Here is a 21,535-nt window from a genome sequence, read left to right on the forward strand (position 1 = left end):
GATCATTGAATTGGATTAGTAGCATGCTACAATACATGCATGTTGATGAAATCGTGATTTCTAAGCAAAATTATTAATTGGTTGATTTGGCTATTTGGCTAGGCACACAAACATAATCACTACACCCATGAAAAAAGGAGCATATATCTTGTCGATATTCATAATGTAGCTAGAGAGGAAATAAATTAATCATCATACATAAGCATGTTCTTTACTAAGTAACTACTTCTAAATTGTAGACTAGTATTTAGAGCATCCACAATTGTCGGACCACTAGTCCGCCCCAGTGGGTGGACTAGTGGTCACCACATCAGCGTTTCTTCATCCGGTCATTCCTTCTGTAGTGGTTCCAATTAGTATCCGCCCTATCAATTAAAACTCATTTTTATTTAATTTTTAATGTTATTATTTTTATTTTTATTTTCACACATTATAAATAGCAAAATGTATTATATTAAACACAACAAATTTAAACAAATACCTATATTACTTAATTAAAAAAAACTACATTACTTAAATTAAATTTACATTATCATATAAAATAGTGAGATTAATATTGCAAGACAGAAGTTGATCAACAATTACACAACGAACGTCCGCTACGGACACTGGAGTTCCGCGGCTTTCCGGGACGTCCGCCATTGCGTTGACACGACGGACGTCCCTGCGGACGTCCCGATTTTTTATTGTTTTTTGTGGATGTCCGTCGGGATGTCCGCCATTGTGTAGTGGGATGTCCTTATGACGTGGCATGAGGTGTTTTTGGGAAGTCCGTCGGGATGTCCGCCGGGACATCCGTCCCATTGTGGATGCCCTAAACGAAAGGTGTTTACTTCTCTTCAAGTCAAACTCACTCTATTTTAGTTTATTAAATTTGGTGGCTAACATTTATATACTACGTAATACTATTTGTTAGGCACATAAACACTTATATGGAGTATTTATTTATATTTATATTCATATTCATTTACTGGATAAAAAATATTTATTAAATAAATAATCAAAATAACATTTAATATAATTAGATTTGTAACTAATATATTAATTAGTACTTTCGTAGGCCTACTACGATTGAAAGAGGATCACAAGAACTAACATCAAAAAAAGCAAAATATAAAGAAAAAAGAAGAAATAATTGGTTGGTGAGAGGTTAATGTCGAGAATATGCTGTACAGTGCTTCATCATTGTATATCGATCCAGAGAAATCTTTACACAGTAATTAATGTTAATTGTAAAGTCAAACATTATTTATCATGTAATAATTCATTACATAATAATAACATACAAATTTCATAATTGTATGCACTCCACCGACAGAACTTGCCCCATATGTTTTGGTTCAAATAATATCAAGCTTGATGTGTGTAAGTTCATAAAGTATCATCCTTACCCCTAATAAATAGTAAAAATAAATGAAATAGTAGCAAGCCCCCTATCATATACTAGTTCGTAACTAAACTCAAAAATAAATATCAGAGCAACACAGAAAACTCAAAAAAAAAAGAGCAACGCATTACTTGAGAAGATAGCAAACAGATCCAAGCAAACAAACATTTTACGAATGCACATTCTGTATATATATGCAGTTATTACTTTTTTATATTGAGGTGGAGCAAGGAAAAAAGGAAAAATAACAAACAAACGCACATCAAATTATCTCCAATAACTATAGCTAAATTTTTAGTTTTACATAGTACTATCGATATTTATAGGCTTTTATCCTAAAAATAATTAGTGATAGTAGGACTAATCTATGAAACTTTAGTTTTCTTTTTATATTAATGTGTAATATTATTATAGTTATTTTTGTTTTAGGTGCCAATACCCTACCCTCAAACCAAGTGAATGTTAGATGAATTGGACTTTTTTTTAATGTAATTAGACCAACCATCTATTGAATTTGCCAAAATTTGAAATCCAGATATACTGTCAATTATTTTTTAATTTCAATATATATATATATATATATATATATATATATATATGGTTTTGATCTATGAAAACTATATTTAAATACAGAAACGCAGAACAATATCATGGATAGGGCATTTTTAGGTCATGGTTAGTGTATTTTTAGGTCATATTAACCTAGTATGACCTAAAATGATCTTAACATGACATTAAACCCAAATCTTATAATATGACCTAAAACTGCTTAATTATGACCTTCCGTGTTTTTCGTTAATTATTGACCATTAGATCATCTAATCATAGGACTGAGATTTGGGCTGCATTTCTGGATTTAAACACATACTTATTTTGATCATCTCCCTATATATATATATATATATATAGGGTCTTGTTAGGTTGAGATTTTTTAGCTTAATTGAGAATTGAGATGCATTTTCAGCCACTCATTTTGAAATGTCAACTACAAGTAGATTATATCAACTAAGGGTATTATCGTCATTTCATTTCAATAGCCAGAATATCAAATGTCAACAACTCGTATTAAAATGTCAACAACTAAAAAAAAATTATTTTTTTTTATTTTTTTAAATTTTTTTTAAAAAATTTTTTAAATTTTTTTTTAATTTTTTTAATTTTCACGCGATGTCAACTACGATGTGTAGCCTGCACATCAAATGTCAATAGCCCTGCACATCAAATGTCAATAGCCTGCACATCAAATGTCAACAGCTTATAGTTGACATTATATGTGTATAGGTGATATGAATCATATATGTAGTTGACATTATATATGTGTAGTTGACATGAATTGTATATGTAGTTGACATTATATGTGTGTAGTTGACATGAATTGTATATGTAGTTGACAAAAAAAATATAAATAATAAAAAAATAAAAAATCGAAAAAAAATTTAATTTTTTTTAAAAAAATAAAAAAATATTTATTAAATAAAATGTATGATGAAATTACCATTCTGCCCTTTCACAATTAATTAATGTAAAAATATTTTCCATGTGGTAAATTCTGGACCACTCATTTAATAAAAATGAGTGGCTAATAATGCATCTCAATTCTCAATTAGGCTAAAAAATCTCAATTGATCACAACCCTATATATATATATATATATATATATATATATATAGGGTCCCTAATATATATATATATATATATATATAGGGTCCTGTTAGGTTGAGATTATTTACCTAAATTGAGAAATGAGATGCAATATCAGCCACTAATCCACAAGATTAACTAAATGTCAACAGCTATTACATTATGTCAACACGGGGGTATAACTGTCATTTCAGTAATCAAATGGTGCAAAAAAAATTCTATTTCAAATCATTTTCCAAAACTCTCTAAAACACTCGGTTTCTCTGTGCAAACACAAATTTGCTGAACTTCCTTCAAACATACATTTCTACAATGACGATTGAAGATGAAATTCGAAGAAAATCGGTTGAAGCGCCGACCGTAGTTGAATCGATTGAAGCGCCAATTGAAGGAAATCGGTGTTCCACATCAGTGGTGGTTCCGCCTTCTTCCGCGGTGGTTCCGTCTTCTTCCGCGGTGGTTCCGACTTCTTCAGGTTTACCAATTGATTCAAATTTGAAATATATTGCTTCGATCTTAGTTTATTAAATTAAATCTGGATTTGTTTTCTTATGAATTTGATTTGTGCTGATTTTTTTGGAAGCATCACCTCCTACCAGTTAGGAATTTGGTTAAATTCTTAAGATTATTGACATTTCATACAATAACTACTGATATAGCTATAATAACAGTATATGCTTGTTTAAATAGCTGTTAGGATGACTGTAGAGTAAACTAGAAAGAGTTATTGATATAGATTTATTGTGTTTCATTTCATACAATAGCTATTGACATAGCTATAAAACAGAGTATATGCTTATTTGAACAGAGTATGATTTGTTTAACATGGCTATTGACATAGGTATTGACATAGATTCATTAACAGAGTATACTTAATGTTTGAACTTATTATTGATATAGATTAATTGTGATTCATTTTAAACCAGAAAACAGAAAAATATCAAAGCGCAAAAGGCGTACCTCGGTATCACAGAAAGAGTTAATGAATATTGAGAAAAAACAAAAGAAAAGCATAGAGAATGAAAAACAGAGTGAGAATGCTGAAAATGTATCTCAAAGGCTTCTAGTGAAAAGGAAGCCTTTGTTTTTTGTTGAAGCAATAAGCCAATTGAATGAGGCACAGATTAATTCTGTGAAGGAGATTGGTTTTGAGAGTGTCTTGCATTACAAAATTGAATATATTCCTAGTAGATTAGCATTTTCTTTGTTGAAGAGCTTTGATGAAGAAAAGTGTAAGATAAAGCTTTATAATGGGAAAAAAATTCATATCACGGAAGAGGATGTGGAGCTTGTGTATGGATTTCCAAGAGGTAACATTACTTACTATAGAGAGAAGTGGAAAAGTAATGCACCTTTCATGAGGGAGTTAGCAGAACAATGCGATACAAAACCAGGAAATGTGAACCATAAAGCTGTTGAACAACTTATGTTAGCAGATAAGGAAGGAGGACCACAGTTCAAGAGATTGTTCTTGGTCCTATTAGAATCTGCATTGATTGAGCCTTCAACATGTGGAATGATAAAATCTAAGATTGGAGAGATAGTTGATGATTTGGATAATGTTAGAAATATCAACTGGTGCTCATATACAATCTCTGTGCTCAAGTTTGCTATTGATAATTGGTCGAAGACAGAGAAGAACGCCTTTGCAGGACCACTTTCCTTCCTCATGGTATGTTTTACATTTTGCATTACATTACTTATTGAAATGACTTGTATGTGTAGTTGATATAGCTTGTACTATAGTTGACATTAGTTATTTAAGGGGCTTGTGTATTCAGTTGACACTACACACCAGTAATTGACATGAATTTTTTAACACATGCAGCTCTACTACTTAGACAGAGTTACACAAGACACGCGTCCTGTTCCTCGCACATTTCCATTAATGAAAGGATGGAAAAGTGAGCATCTACAGGCTAGAGAAGATAGAGAGACAAGTGAAGGAGTTTTTGGTTTAGGACGTATAAAGAAGAGATATGTCCGTACTCTGGAGCCGCACGAGGAAGAGAAGCAGGAGGTTGAGGTGGATGAGCAGATGCCTCAACAACAGATTCCTGATGACTGTGCAGTTGGGTCTTCCCAGAACCTACTCCCAAAAGATTTCATACAGGAGGAGCAGCAGCAAGGGAATGAAGAAAAAAGTGTTGATGTAAATGAAAGTGGAGTTGGATCTTCTTCTCAGAACATACTCCCATCACATATGGTGGCCAATTTAGTAAAATACATCAAGCAGATAAGTGATGGCAGGACGAACCTTGTGAGAGTCCTCAAAGAAGCTTCATCACAGAGCAAGAATAATGATTTATTCGGATTTATTTGTGATATTGCTAGAAGTGCAATTGGAAGCCAAAAATCTCCAGTTGCCTCTGTGAGTGACACTTTTCTCCATTTGTCGCAGTCATATAATATAAACAACGATGTCGTTGTTGATAACTGGAAAGCTATGTTTGATTCAATACGGAATGCTGAAAAAGCAAACGAAACAATTGAAGACTTGAATGAATTTCCAACTTTCAGATTGGAAGATTTCTTTGATAAAGTAAGTACATAAACAACCTATAATGATATTAATACATCATTTTGTTGATATATGTTTCTCTTAGTTGACATTGGATTATTCCTACAGTTTAGAAAGTAACATTGTTGAACTAATTTTTGAACAGGCTGTAGAACAAAGAAACAAAGATAACTTACCTACCTCAACAGTTGGTGATCCTGAAGAGGTCAGACCGTCTGTTGAAGAAGACGAACAAAGAAAGGAGAACATGATTTGTGATGACCATAACGAATCAAACTCTCCTATCTTGACAGCCATACTAGGATCTCCACGGACAACATCCCCATCTCTCCCACAACAAGAAGTCAATGCTTCAGAGCATGACAACACACTCGCATCACTAATAGGATCTGAGAACAGGGGAAGTGAGTTGACCTCACCAGTTGGTGATCCTGAAGAGGCCAGACCATCTATTGAAGAAGACAAACAAAGAAAGGAGAACATGATTTGTGATGACCATAACGAATCAAACTCTCCTATCTTGACAGCCATACTAGGATCTCCACGGACATCATCCCCATCTCTCCAACAACAAGAAGTTAATGCTTCAGAGCATGACAACACACTGGCATCACTAATAGGATCTGAGAACATGGGAAGTGAGTTGGAAATTCAAGAAGATGTTGAAGCTGATAGAGAGTTAAGAACACAAGATGCCTTGCACATATTATCAAAAGTATGTGATGACTATGAAATCAGAAACAATGAAGAAGCAATCAAGGCCACAAACACCATTGTTGATATCATAAATGAACAGGTACAATTTATAATGATTATCTTAAACTCTAGAAGCTTTGTATATAAATTTTATAGATTTTATATAAGTTAGTGACATTGTGGATATCGTATTTGACATTGATAAATACATAATTAACATGGTATAGCATGAAGTTTCAGGAAGATAGGGAGGATGCAGCTGCATGCTCAATTGTTGAATATATGATGCAAGAGGGTCTTGAAACAATGGATGACACACCTCCTGAATGGAACGTGCAAAAACAAGGATATAAATGGATAGAGAAGATGCATGAGGAAAAAGAAAAAACTCCTGAAAACACAGAGAGAAGAATGACTGTCTACCAGGTAAAATAAGTAAAATTAACCTTATTATTTTTTTAAAAATGACTTGTATATGTAGTTGACAGAGCATGTAGAGTAGTTGACATAACTTGTATGTGAAGTTTACACGATATCTATTGTAGTTGACATAATTATATTAGTTATTGATATGGTTAGTATAATATAGTTGACATGATTTGTGATGGTAAATAACATTAAATTCACTGACAACAGAACCCTGTTCCTATCTCTGAGATTCCACTGGCTGAAGCTAGAGAGAGACGGACTCATGCTGAAATGCGCCCCAGCCCAGTGCTACGATCACCATTTGAAATACGAGCTGTGCATATGAAACCAACCCTGAACCTGGATGAAAGAGATATCTACTACTACATAGTAGAAACTGAAGGAACAAATGAGTATGTGTAATTTAATTCTTTGAATCACTTCTAAATTTCTATGCAGTTGACATAATTTATGAATGATGTTTAAATGTTGTCTGCATGATTTCATTTCAGTGATACATGTGCTTACACTAATGGCTTTGTTTGGGAAAGCAAATGAGTGTTTTCATCTCTGAAACCCCATACAGAAATCAGTATAGGTGTAATTGATGTATGGGCAACATACCTGAACTTCAGAGAAAATGAAAGGGCAGAAACGTCACCTCCACGGCTGTTTCTAACAACATCCCCATGTGTGAGTAATCTAAATTTATACAAAAACTATTTGAATGACATATTTCACTCACAAAAAATGTTGAATGCAGTATTTGAATATAACAAATCAGGAGCCTCATTGGAATCCATTACAATCCAAGAACAACTTTATATCACGAATTGATCAAGAGACTAGTAGAATAGAAGATTTTGATTGGAGAAAAATTGATTTGGTAAAAAATTTATTTTTGTACAAAGATCTCACAATGTCAACAACATAAATTTGGGCAGGTGTTGTCAAATTCTTTTATCTAATATTTTCTCTCATATTATACAGGTCTTCTTCCCAGTTTTTACAAGTGGCTATTACTACCTTGTTGTATTTTGGATGAAGATCAACAAAATTGAGATAATAGATAGTGTCAAACCACCAAAAGGCAAGGATCCATTGGAAAACTATAGCATTGAAGTTGGAATACTGGTATGCTTTTTTCAATAAAATTGACATTATGTTTACATTTTGTTGACATAATTTATGCATCTTGTCAAAATGCTTTGTATAAGTAGTTTAGTTTTGTTTATATATTTGCAGAAAGATATGTTTGAGGCATACTTCAAAGAGAAGAACATATCAGAGCTATCAGAAAATATAAAGAAGTCTCCATACAAAGTTGTTCCTTTAGATTGGGCCACAAGCACCAATAAAGAAGACAGTGGTATATATTTGATGAGACACATGGAAACTTACTTTGGCAGAAAGGGAAGGGAATGGAATATTGGCTTTTCTCCACGTGGCACAAAGATTTTACAGATACTCAGAGGAAGATATTGTGAAGCGATGCTTACATCAAGGAGCAACAAGAAGGGTATGGATATGGTACGTGTCGCTGACGACTGGATGACAGCAAACAAGCACAAATTGCCTGAGTTACAGAAAAAGTTCAAGGAATGGTTTAGCTGTAGAAGCAAGAAGTAAACAACTGTTTTATTCTGATTTTGAACAAAAAGTGGTTTGGATATTTGATCTTATTATGTTTTTTAGATGGATATGTTAAACAATTATCTCAAACTGATTTTTAAACCATGCACTATATAGAAATATATCAAATGTCAACAACTAGAATTAAATGTCAACAACTATTTTTCTCTTATGAAATGTCAACAACCAGAATTAAAATGTCAACAGCAATTTTTTGTTATCAAATGTCAACAACTTGAATTAAATGTTAACATATATTTTTTCTTATTAAATGACAACTATTTTTTAATAAAGTGTAAGCAACTATTTTGTCTTATTAAATGTCAACAAGAAGTATACAACTATTTTTTCTTATTTTCTTAATTTGACATAAGTTATACCATAATTATAATACAATACATGCCAAAAGCTTGAATATAAATGTCAATAATTTATAGCAAAAATGTATACAACTTTTCAATAGGCATCATATAAAATGACAACAATTCAAAAACAATTTTTTTAATTAAAAAAACATTTTCCTTCCTTCCTCAAAAACATAGTTAAACGGATTTGTAATCAAATTTAAAAACCATTTCTCTCATATGTCACTTGAAAACCCCTCTCTCAAAAGAAGATTTATATAAAATTTCTCTCCCAACCACTTTCTCTTCTCTTAAATCTTCATGCCGATAGAAATCCAAAGTCGACATTCATTCAATTCCTAAACCTTCATCTACAATATCAAACTAGTTTGATTTATAAGCCCTTTTTATCTCCTGCCTAAAAAATAATTTCTAAAACAATGACAAGAGAATCGATTGAGCAGTCGCCCGTTGCCGGAAAAATGGCTTCCAATTTGGAGGTCAACACCAAAACGACTGAACCGACTCTTTCAGGTTAAAGATTACATTCGTTTTTAATTGTATGGCTTTAATTTTAGTTTTTTTAAAACAAAGTTTGAGTATTCAAAAATTTTATGTTTAGGTTTTCATAATTTAGTTATCTGATGAGTTTGAATTCTGTTTTTTTTTTGGGGGGGGGGGTTGATTAGCTATGGAAATTGATGAAGGGTCGGAAGCTGGAAATAAAGAAACAGAGGAAAAATCTTCTTCAAGTTAAGTACTCCTCCTATATATTAAATATTACAATAATTATTGACATTAAAGGATGTCTGTTGACATAATGGTGTTGACATTTTGTAGTAGTATCTCAATAGCTATTGACATAGTGTAGAAAACAGGGTATGCTTGCCATTGTTATATATATGGCTGTTACGATGGCTGACTTATATGTGTACTTGCTATTGTCATGTAATTGTTATATATATGGTTAATATTAACAGGGTATGCTATTGACATAGTGTAGAAAACAGGGTACTTGCTATTGACATAGTGTAGAAAACATGGTATGCTTGCCATTGTTATATATATGGCTGTTACGATGACTGACTTATATGTGTACTTGCTATTGTCATGTAATTGTTATATATATGGTTAATATTAACATAGGTAAGGATAATTTAATACAATACCTATTGTCATAGCTATATACATAGCTATAATACCTAGTTAAGGATTTTTTTGAATAGCAGTACATTGAACCAAAAAGAGGTATTGATATAGATTTGTTGTGTTTCATTTTGGATTTATTAATAGAGTATACTTAATGGCCAAACTTATTATTGATATAAATTTATTGTGTTTCATTTTAAACCAGAAAAAAGGAAAATATCAAAGCAAAAAAGGAGTACCTCGGTATCTCAGAAAGAGTTCATGAATGTTGAGAAAAAACAAAAGAAAATTATAGAGAATGAAAAACAGAATCAGAATGCTCAAAAGGTATCTCAAAGGCTTCTAGTGAAAAGGAAGCCTTTGTTTTTTGTTGATGCAATAAGCCAGTTGAATGAGGCACAAATTAATTCTGTGAAGGATATGGGTTTCGAGAGTGTCTTGCATTACAAAATTGAATACATTCCTAGTAGATTAGCATTTTCTTTGTTGAAGAGCTTTGATGAAGAAAATTGTAAGATAAAGCTTTGTAATGGCAAAAAAATTCATATCACGGAAGAGGATGTGGAGCTTGTGTATGGATTTCCAAGAGGTGACATTACTTACTGCAGGGAGAAGTGGAAAAGTAATGTACCTTTCATGAGGGAGTTAGCAGAACAATGCGATACAAAACCAGGAAATGTGAACCATAAAGTTGTTGAACAACTTATGTTAGCAGATAAGGAAGGAGGACCACAGTTCAAGAGATTGTTCTTGGTCCTATTAGAATCTGCATTGATTGAGCCTTCAACATGTGGAATGATAAAATCTAAGATTGGAGAGATAGTTGATGATTTGGATAATGTTAGAAATATCAACTGGTGCTCATATACAATCTCTGTGCTCAAGTTTGCTATTGATAATTGGTCGAAGACAGACAAGAACGCCTTTGCAGGACCACTCCCTTCCTCATGGTATGTTTTACATTTTGCATTACATTACTTATTGAAATGACTTATATGTGTAGTTGATATAGCTTGTAATATAGCTGACATAAGTTGTATTAGTTATTTAAGTGGCTTCTATATTGAGTTGACACTATACACTAGTAATTGACATGCATTTTTTAACATGTGCAGCTTTGCTACTTAGATAGAGTTATACAAGACAAGCGTCCTGTTCCTCGCTCACTTCCGTTAATGAAAGGATGGAAAAGTGAACATCTTCAGGCTAGAGAAGATAAAGAGATCAGAGAATGAGTTTTTGGTTTAGGACGTATAAAGAAGAGATATGTTTTGGACAAGGAGGAGCAGCAGGGGGAGGGGGAGGAGCAGCAAGAGGAGAAGGAGCACGAGCAGGAGGAGCATGAGGAGGAAGAGGAGGAGGATGAACATGTACCTCATCCACAGATTACTCCTGACAGTGGAGTTGGGTCTTCTCATAATCTACAAATACCAAAAAAATTCATAAAGAATGTAGTAACAAGCATTCTTGACTTGAATCACTGGAAAATCAATCTTGTCAAGACCCTTAAAGAAGCTCCTCCACATATCAAAACTAACTATTTATTCGGAATGTTGTGTGATATGGCTAGATCTTCAGTTGGAAGCCAAACAACGACAATTGAGGCTGTGAATGAGAAGTGTCAACTATTGTCCAAGATGTTTGAGGAAGACAAGCCTGAAACTTTTGAACGTTGGAAAATAATCTTTGAATCAATGCTTCTTGCTCAAAAAGAAAAGGAAGCACTTGAAGATTTGGCTGAATTTCCAACTTTCAAAACGCCACGTTTCTTGGATAAAGTAAGTACATCATTTTCTTTACATATGTTTCTCTGAGATGACATTAGATTAATCCTGTAGTTTAGATACTTACATTGTAGAACTAATTTACAAGCAGTATGCAGAGCAAGGAAATAGAGAAAATAACCCTACTTCGCCAGTTTCTAATCCTAAAAGGGTGAGCAAAATCCTATCTTTTGTTATTTAGAATCAATTGAAATTAAATTGATATTAATTATAAATTACTAATTGAATAGGCTGCTGAAGAAGGAGAAGGAGAAGGAACAAAAGAGGACACAGTGGTTGATTACAGTAATGAATCAGCCTCTCCTATCTTACCACCAGCTGCAGGCCAAACGGATGACGCATATGTTGAAACGAACAAAGAAAAGCAGCAGGACAAAGGGAAAGAGAAAGAAGAGAATATTGTTAAAGTAAAATAACTAAACTATGACTAAAATGACTAAATTGTTTTTTATATGGCTTGATAGTGAAGTTGATATTTGGTTTTAATTGTTGTTGACATGTTTTTTGTGTAGTTGACATGACTTGAAAGTGAAGTTGACATTTGGTTTTAACTGTTATTAACATGACTTCTGTGTGTAGTTGACATGGCTTCTGTGTGTAGTTGACATGGCTTCTGATTGTTGTTGACATGACTTATGATTGTTTTTAACATGACTTATAATTGTAGTTGACATCGTTGTATGTGTTGTTGACATAGTATGTAACATAGTTGACATGGCTTGTACATGTAGTTGACATGACTTGTATGTGATGTTGACACGAGATGCACCATAGTTGACATAATTATATTACTTGCTGACATGGCTAGTATACATATTTGGCATAATTTTAATTGTAACTAACATGAATTTTATTGCACTAATAATAGATTGTTGTTCCATTATTGGAGATTCCAGTGTCAAAAGTCAGAGTGAAAAAGTCTCATACTGAGACGCACTCTGACCCATTCATAGGCTATCCACTTGACATAAGAGCTGTACATACAAAAACATACCTGGAACCTAATGAAAGAGATGTCTACTACTACATACTAGAAACCGAAGGAGTAGACAAGTATGCATCATTTAATTATTTCATTGCTCTAAAAAATATTTTTAGTTTTCTGTGCAGTTAACATGATTGAAGAATGTTGTTCTTGTGTCGTTTGTATAACTTCATTTCAGAGATGCATGCGTTTATGAGGATGATTTTGCTTGGGCAACCAAGGAATTGTTTTCGTCACTGAAGCCCCATGAAGAAATTAATGCTGGTGTAATTAACGCATGGGCTTCACACCTGAACAACAGAGAAAAAGAAAGGCCCACAACATCACTTTCACGCTTTTTTCTGACTACATCTCCATGTGTAAGTAATCTTAAATTATAGCTAAACTGTTTGAATCAGACGTCTCCTTAACCAAACATGTTAAGTGCAGAATTTCAATGTAACAAATCGGCCGGATAATTGGGATGCTTCGAAAGCAAGGAAGAATTTCATTTCTCAGATAGATAATGAGATTCAAAGAAGACCAGATTTCAACTGGAGAGAAATTGATTTGGTAATAACATCTCACAATGACATTTACGTAAGAATATGAACAAGTGTTCTTTGGATATAATTTTATCTTTAATGGCATTTTATCTTTCATGTCATACGGGTCTTCTTCCCAGTTTGTGCAAATTTCCATTACTATCTTGTAGTATATTGGATGAAGAAAAACACCATTGAGATAATAGATAACAGCAAGCCACATAAAGATATCGATCCGTTCGAGAAGTATGACATTGATATTGGTTTAATGGTATGCTTTTATCTATGTTATTGACATATTCTCTACATTTGGTTGACATAATTTCCGCATCATGTTAAAATGCTTTGTTTGTGTAGTTTGATTTAGTTATTTATATGTTTTGCAGAAAGATATGTTTGAAGCATACTTCATAGAGAAGAAAATGTTAAATATTTCAGAAAATATAAACAAGTCTTCACTCAACTTTCTGCATTTAGAATGGGCCACAAGCACGAACAAGAAGGACTGTGGTGTCTATTTGATGAGGCACATGGAGACCTATGTTGGCAAAAAGGGCAGTAAATGGGATATTGGCTTCTCTGCACGTAGTGTAAAGATTCCCCAGATACTCAGAGGAAGGTATTGCTACACAATGATTTCATCGATTTACAATAACCAAAGGTCGCCGATGTTACAACTGGCGCATGATTGGATGGAAGCAAACATGGAGAAATTGCTTGAGCTAAACAACAAGTACAAGAAGTTGTTTAGTTGTAGAAAGAAGTAAACAAAAAGTGAAATTAATGTTAAATGTTGACATTGCTTTGCGTGTAGTTGACATGGCTAGTGCGTGTAGTTGACATAGCTAGTGCGTGTAGTTGACATGGCTAGTGCGTGTAGTTGACATGGCTAGTGCATGTAGTTGACATGGCTTGTAACACAGTTGACGTCGCTTGTACGTGTAGTCATATAATACATTTCAATAGACAACAAATCAAATGTTAAAAACAAATAAGAAAATGTCATCAACTTAAAAATAAATCTTATAATTAAAAAAAACAAATATTTTACCCCCTATTTGGCACATTTACATGAATTATGGTCATATAATACATGTCAATAGACAGCAAATCACATGTTAAAACATATAAAAAAAATGTCAATAAACTGTATAAAATGTCAACAACTAAATAATTCTCATATCAATAGCCAAAATTAAATATCAACTACTAATAAGAAAATGTCAATAACATGTAGCATATATTAAAAACTCAAAAACAACTATGTTTGTTAAAAAAGAACAATTATGTCTACTTTCTGCCACAACTCATGGCATTATGATCAGTCACTTTATGACACTTTCCACAACGCCTATGAAGTTTACTTGCTTTTTCAATTGCTTTCTCTATGCTCGACTTAATCCTGCTTTTCTTGTCACTTGCACCTCCCTTTGTACTAACCACATCTGGAGCATGAGCAGTTATGTCTTCAGGTACAGCAATACCATATATGTTCATGATGGAATCATTTTTATCAACTGATGAAGATCCAGTAGTGTCATCAGTAAAAATTTGAGGAGCAATACCCGCAAGCAAATTATCCAATGCAATCAGATGATTTTTATTCTTAAAAGCGCGTTGATATAGACCAAAGTAACGTCCATGACACATGTTCCCAATCTGTAGCTTGTCATCTTCGTTAGAACCTGCAAACATATAACATGTCAATATCCTATATAAATTATATGTACACTAAATCTGTAATATGTCAACAGCCTATACAGTTTATGTCAACACAAAATTGAAATACTCTAAACATGAGTGTTTTTTGTTAGATACAGAGAATGTTGGCGTCTTGTTTGAGCAACATATGACAAATCAACTGAAATATCTATAGGAAACAGTTCACATACCTTTGCCCAACGCACTTTCATCACTCGTGAGACCATGAAATGCCTTCAATAAATCACTTTTCAGCCACCGGTTACCAACATACTTCTCTGGAATATTGTTGACATCTTTGTTTCTGAGGACGAAGAAAAGGTGGCTGCATAGGTAACCACACCTTTCAAAGAGTTTACACTCACAATCAAATGACTCAGTCTCTTTCTCATGTGTAACTGTGAAGGTCTTCTTTCTAGCATCAGAAACTTTAAAGACCTCGATGTTCTCCAAAGTGGACATGCTAATCATCCGACAACTCTTATCAGCCTCAGAAATCAATTCTTGTACCACTCTAAACATCCTATCCGTGTATACAGATGCCAATTGCTTCTCAAATGCTAAATCAGTGGCATATTTTGGAGAGATTACAGAATCATAATAGTCAAGCCTTTCAGTTTGATTCCTTTGAGCATCAATGGCGTTGTTATACTGAAGAGTGAAGTCAGCAAAATTAAACAACGGTTTCGAGTACCTCTTAAAAAAACTATTTTCAGATTCTGAAAAAGATGTTGTTCTCATTAAAGAACCCATAGGAACATCTCTAAAGTAGGCTGGGATCCACATATGTCTAACAGCAAACATGTCCTTAAACCATTTATGATCTTCCATACCATATTTTTCAACAATACCAGTCCATAATATGTCAAACTCTTCTGGATCTAACAATTCTGACCAAACACAAGCCTTAAACTCCTTACTAAACTGTTCTCTGTTAGAAATAGATTTAGGTATTTTCTCGAACAACTTGCTCATAATATGCCACATGCACAAACGATGCCTTGTATCGGATAATACCTTCTCAATTGCAAGCCTCATTCCCCAATCTTGGTCAGTGATTATGATCCTTGGAGCAACACCCATGCATTCAACAAACACAGTAAAAAGCCATGAGAATGCATCACAATTCTCACTGGATACAAAACCAGCTCCAAATGCAATAGGACACCCGTGATTGTCTTTCCCGGTAAATGGACCAAACACCATACGATACCTATTGAACAAATAGATCAACACAAAACATCAACAAAATTTTTCATAATTACCAAGTATAATAAATAAACTACCTATTTGTCGAATATGTTGTATCAAATGCTACAACATCTCCAAACATGTGGTAGTGTTTTCGAGACTCTGCATCAGACCAAAATAAGCTCACTAACTTATTATCATCGGGTGATAATTGATATTTGTAAAAAAAGCCTTCACAAATTCTCTTCTTCTCTTGCATCTGATTTAGGATCATTTGAACATCCACTTCTTTCAGTTTCTCTTTAATATCACGAGAACAATTCCTAACATCATTCAACGTACATCCAACAACATCATAACCACCAAAAAACTCCTTTAATAAGTTGAAAGTTGAAGTAGGACCGATGTTACCTTTGGTGCAATCTTCAACAAACTTGTGATGAACATCATTCATACTGCGATTTCCTTTCATAAATCGCTTATGATCTTTGTCAACCATAGCATGATTGTGTTCCTCAATGAATTGATGCACAAGATAATATTTAACACCACAATCAGAATAAAACTTGAAACTGATCCTTGCTCCACATCCACACCTTTTTGTGCCACGTCTGCGTTTCTTCTTTGAAGTAACTTCATCGTCATCTGATACGTTCACATCGTCAGATATAATTACGTCGACATCCAACGGATCAACTGTATGAAAACCTTGTCTGTTGCAGACAATATACTGAAAAGTAATAACACCACCACTAGACCTATTTCCAAATCTTCGAAAATCAAAACAAGCCTCTTGAGCATACTTTTCATAGAAGCAAATTCCCTCCTCAAGTGAAGAAAATTTTTGACCTTCATAAGGCCTCAACTCAGCCTTGCAAATTGGAATAACAGGTCCTACTACATGATGGAAAAATATGTCAACAACCGAAAACAGATAATGTGAACTACGATATCTTAACTGACCAACACCTGAATGCAGAATCAAAATGTCAAAATAAGCAGCACCAACATATCAGTCATCCTATCATGGACTATCAACCATAGCCATAACCCCTTCCTCCAACAATAAACACCACAGCAGGGGTTCTTCAGACAGGGGAGGGTGCATTTTGCATTTTGCATTTCAGCAGGGGTTTTTCGTATGTCAAAAAAATGTTAACAATGAGTACAGCTAAATAAAATATTTAACATGTAACAGACATCATGTCAACATATTTGCATTTATATCAATAAAACTTCAATTCAAATCAGAACATAATGTCAACTATCATATCTTAAATGACCCACAACAGAATCAAAATCTCAAAATATGCAGCACTAACACAACAACACCAACATCTTAGACATCCTATCATGAACCGTCAACCCTACCCATAACACCTTCCTCCACCAACAAACACCACAGCAGAAGCTCTATAGCCAGGGGAGAGTGCATTTTGCATACAACTATTGTGCATGTTAACAAAGCGTATATCTACATACAATATTTAACAGGTAACATACATGATATCAACAGATTTGCATTTATGTCAACCGAAAGTCAATTCAAATATCAATAACTGCGGATTTATGTCAACAGAGTATAATTCACCAACAAATTACAAAAAAGGCATGTTAATGAAAACCAATCCAAATTACCTTCACCATTAGTCGACATCGACTCGGAATAAGATGAAGAATCCATCAGATAACACCTTACCTTTTGATTACGAATTGAACTCGAAGCTACATATGAAAAAAATAAAAATAAAAATGATTAGGAACAAATTCGACTGGGCATCAACAAATAAAGCATAAAAACAGAATCAAAGTCGATAAAATCAACCTAAAAACTTCAGATTCAACCAAACTGCGTCGAATTGGTCGTTGAAAACCGTCGAAGCAGAAATCGTCGAAAATTGATATGCTGAAGAATCGTCGAAGCAGAGATCGTTGAAATCGTTGAAAGCGTCTGTGTTCTAATTTTCGACTCAATTGAATCAGAAAACGTTGGAATCAATGGCCTCAGAGAGATCTCTGAGAAATCGCAAATCGCCAAACGCTAATCTCACATAACGCTGAAGAACCCTAAATTAAACCGCGAAATGACCATTATACCCTTTCGTATTAAATTAATTTAAAAGTATTTTTTGTGTGGCAAAATCTGGACCACTCATTTAATTAAAATGAGTGGCTGATGTTGCATCTCATTTCTCAATTAGCAAAAAAAATCTCAATTGATCATGGACCTATATATATATATATAGGGTTGCGTTAAAGATAGAACCATTCTTAAGTGTAGAACCTAGAACTCTACATATTTTATTCATTGGATGAGGAAAAAATAACGGTCAAGATTAAAAATCATACATATTAGACTATGTTTTCACGACATTCCGGACTCAACATGTGAAAAAACTCACATGTTGATGGAAGAATGAATGAAACGAAGAAGAGTCCATGCATGCTTTATTTTTTCACTTATCTGCATTCACCCATTAATAATAGTTTTGGTTGTAATGGGAAGTTGCTGTGCAAATCAACACCATTGGATTAAAAGATCTAACGACCTCCGTTTGACATTTGTTCTACGTTTAAGAATGGTTCTACGTTTAAGAATGGTTCTATCTTGATCACAATCCTATATATATATATATATATATATATTTATTGGGTCAGTTAAGTTTAACTCTTATACGTATCATCAATGGCGGCCGTACGTTTAAGTATGGCGGTCATTGGGACCTCCAATAATATTGCTCTAGATATGCTATATAATACTCCCTCCGTCTCGGACTACTCGAACGTTTACTTTTCGGCACGGAGATTAAGGAATGAGTGTATAGCAAAGTCAACAATTGCGGCTGTAGGTGATAATTTTTACTACAAATGGAAAAAGTGCAAATAACTTGGGACGTCCAGAAAGGAAAATAGTACAAGTAACACGGGACAGAGGGAGTATGTATCCATAAATTTATCATTTATTTATTCTAATTATAGTGCAAGTGGTCTAGGAATAGCTTGTAGAATCATTTGATTCGAAGTTTGATTCCAAAAGTATATAACATGATTTAAATTTGTGGGATAGTCATGGAGCTCCATAGTCCCTGCTTTCTAGTCCCTATTTCAACATGTAGAGCTTTTTTAGGTGAAATTATGTAATACCACTACAAAGCTTTAAGACAATAATATTGTTTTCGTACATTAAAATCACATTGTTAGAAGGAATTGTATTTACAGTTACAAATTTATGATTTGTTCCGAATAAAAGTGATTGTTATTATGAATGAAAATACAATGTATGGAATACACTCCCTACATCCGCCATTAAGAGTCCCGGTTTATCATTTTAGTCTGTTAGGAGTAAAGGCTGATGAACAAGAATATAATATAGAATCTGGAATCAGAAATGCTCGGCTTTATTGAAAGAAACTGAATAGCAAAACAAGAAAGTGAAATCCTCCGCAGAGGCGTAATCCTCAAGAAGGAGGCTTACGAGAAAAACTCGTCCAATAATGATCTCTCCAAGATGATCTCTCTATTAGGAGACTCTCTCTACATATAGGCAATTCTAGTGCTAAAATAAAGGAAACCGAATAACAAATATTTGAAAAGCATAAAAATAGGAATCAGCTCTCTCCCTTAATCTTCTCCACCTGCTTCCTCCTTTCTCTCTGCCGGCCAAACCATCTTTCTCTCTCCCCCTCCTCCAATCCGTATCAACTGCCTCACCCTCAAAACAGCCTTGCCCTCAAGGCTGAGCTCAAAACTGAAACCGATTACATTGTTCGGTGGAGGCTCCCATTCATGCTTCTGGACAGCAGGTGAAAAGCTGAACCAAGGAATGTGCTCATGAACAAGAAGAAGTAGATACATGATTGTGGCCAGCTCAGCAGCAGCGGCATGAACTGTACGTAGCAGCAAAGGGAAGAAGGGCTGAAACAGTGAAATATCAGCACTCGAGAACCACATCGGTGTTGTCACCACTGTTGGTGTAGGCAGATTGGTAGGAGATGGCAGAGGCACTAAAACAGAAATATGAATAGGTTGTTGTACTACCAAGGGTAGGGGTGTTCTATTGTCCGCTTTGGTATCGATATCCGGGTGGATTGTTGACGTGGTAATAGGCTGTATCTCCGACAGGGCTATTGTAGACAGGCTAGAGGACAGCAATGGTGTTGTCACGATGGGTAGGATAGCTGCAGAATTATTGCTGGTTCTGGGTGGAATTTTGGCTGGTTTTTGGCAACAGAGACAGTAGAAAAAGGATCCTTACTAGGATGAATTGCCAGCGACGCAGCTTCCTGATGTGATGGTATCACCAAAACGTTGCAAGAGCTCTTGAACAAACTTGTCCCACGATAAGGAGGGGCAGCGACGAACGAGCAATTGCTTCCAAGGCTTGGCAGGTCCGTCTATGGCGAGCATGGCAACGTCGACGCGTCTATCCGATGATGTTTTGTTGACGAGGAAATATTGGTTTGCCCGCGCGAGCCACGCGAGAGGCTCAGATCCATCAAAAATTGGCATTGGCGACGTTGATTTGTTTCCAGCTGATACCGAATTAGATTCCCGATTTTCAGAGGACGCACCGTCCTCCGGCGTTGCTCTGAACTTGTGGTTGAGGGCCGCAAAACCTGCACGCACTTCCTATATCATGGAGTCGAGTTTTGACCCCAACGCCGAGACCCGTTCGTTCGTCTGCTGGAGCTGGGCGTTGAGTTTTGCAGTAGCCTTCTCCAAACCGTCTAGGCGTGAATCACCCCTAGAGTTGACCATCGTTCACCGCACCAATTGTTAGGAGTAAAGGCTGATGAACAAGAATATAATATAGAATCTGGAATCAGAAATGCTCGGCTTTATTGAAAGAAACTGAATAGCAAAACAAGAAAGGGAAATCCTCCGCAGAGGCCTAATCCTCACGAAGGAGGCCTACGAGAAAAACTCGTCCAATAATGATCTCTCCAAGATGATCTCTCTATTAGGAGACACTCTCTACATATAGGCAATTCTAGTGTTAAAATAAAGGAAACCGAATAACAAATATTTGAAAAGCATAAAAATAGGAATCAGCTCTCTCCCTTAATCTTCTCCACCTGCTTCCTCCTTTCTCTCTGCCGGCCCAACTATCTTTCTCTCTCCCCCTCCTCCAATCCGTATCATAGTCCGTCTACCATTAGGAGTCCCGGTTCATTTTTACTATAAATGGTAGGTACAACTCACTTTCCGCCAATTCATCCCACTCACATTCTATTGTAAAATTAATATATCAAAAATGGGTCTCGCATTCCACTATCTTTTCTCACTCACTCTCCTTTATATTTCTTAAAACCTGTGTGCCAACTCAAAAGGGACTCCTAATGGCAGACGAAAGTAGTAATTGTAGTACCTTTTGTGAATAATAATGGCAGTTGAAAAAGCTATAGTTATTCTTAATATAAATTATTATTTTGAAAAAATAAAATATTTTGATTCAATTGAAAATTTGAACCGGATAGAGCCGGGTTTAGCCTTGGTCTGGGTCAAAATGAACCAGCTTGCAAGCGCACACAGGAGTGTTGCCCTTTCTAGCATACCTTATACATTTATGTAG

The 21,535-nt window shown here is 34.7% G+C and overlaps 2 protein-coding genes across 2 annotated transcripts; one reads left to right on the forward strand and one right to left on the reverse strand.

The window, feature by feature from the left end:
* Positions 1 to 7,215: 7,215 nt before the first annotated feature.
* LOC121778637 lies at positions 7,216 to 8,387 on the forward strand. The gene is made up of 4 exons (XM_042176021.1): positions 7,216 to 7,346; positions 7,417 to 7,539; positions 7,644 to 7,787; positions 7,899 to 8,387. The coding sequence occupies exons 3-4, from the start codon at positions 7,695 to 7,697 to the stop codon at positions 8,280 to 8,282; spliced, it is 477 nt and encodes a 158-aa protein (XP_042031955.1). The 5' UTR covers positions 7,216 to 7,346; positions 7,417 to 7,539; positions 7,644 to 7,694; the 3' UTR covers positions 8,283 to 8,387.
* Positions 8,388 to 14,361: 5,974 nt separating this feature from the next.
* Positions 14,362 to 17,620, reverse strand: LOC121779083 (protein FAR1-RELATED SEQUENCE 5-like). The gene is made up of 5 exons (XM_042176426.1): positions 17,602 to 17,620; positions 17,342 to 17,437; positions 16,059 to 16,932; positions 14,964 to 15,985; positions 14,362 to 14,756 (listed from the first exon to the last, which is right to left on the reverse strand). Exons 1-5 carry the CDS (start codon positions 17,618 to 17,620, stop codon positions 14,362 to 14,364), a joined length of 2,406 nt encoding a protein of 801 aa, XP_042032360.1.
* Positions 17,621 to 21,535: the final 3,915 nt, after the last annotated feature.

The sequence above is a fragment of the Salvia splendens genome, chromosome 19, assembly GCF_004379255.2.
Source record: "Salvia splendens isolate huo1 chromosome 19, SspV2, whole genome shotgun sequence".
Lineage (NCBI taxonomy): Eukaryota > Viridiplantae > Streptophyta > Magnoliopsida > Lamiales > Lamiaceae > Salvia > Salvia splendens.

Excerpts from the sequence above, each read along its gene's own strand:
- LOC121778637 (XM_042176021.1), top strand. The coding sequence starts at position 7,695 with ATGAAGATCAACAAAATTGAGATAATAGATAGTGTCAAACCACCAAAA. Across the intron at positions 7,788-7,898 it reads GCATTGAAGTTGGAATACTG|AAAGATATGTTTGAGGCATA; the intron begins GTATGCTTTTTT and ends ATATATTTGCAG.
- LOC121779083 (XM_042176426.1), bottom strand. Across the intron at positions 16,933-17,341 it reads GTTTGTTGGTGGAGGAAGGT|GTGTTGGTCAGTTAAGATAT; the intron begins GTTATGGGTAGG and ends TTCTGCATTCAG. Across the intron at positions 15,986-16,058 it reads ACAACATATTCGACAAATAG|GTATCGTATGGTGTTTGGTC; the intron begins GTAGTTTATTTA and ends TTTGTTCAATAG.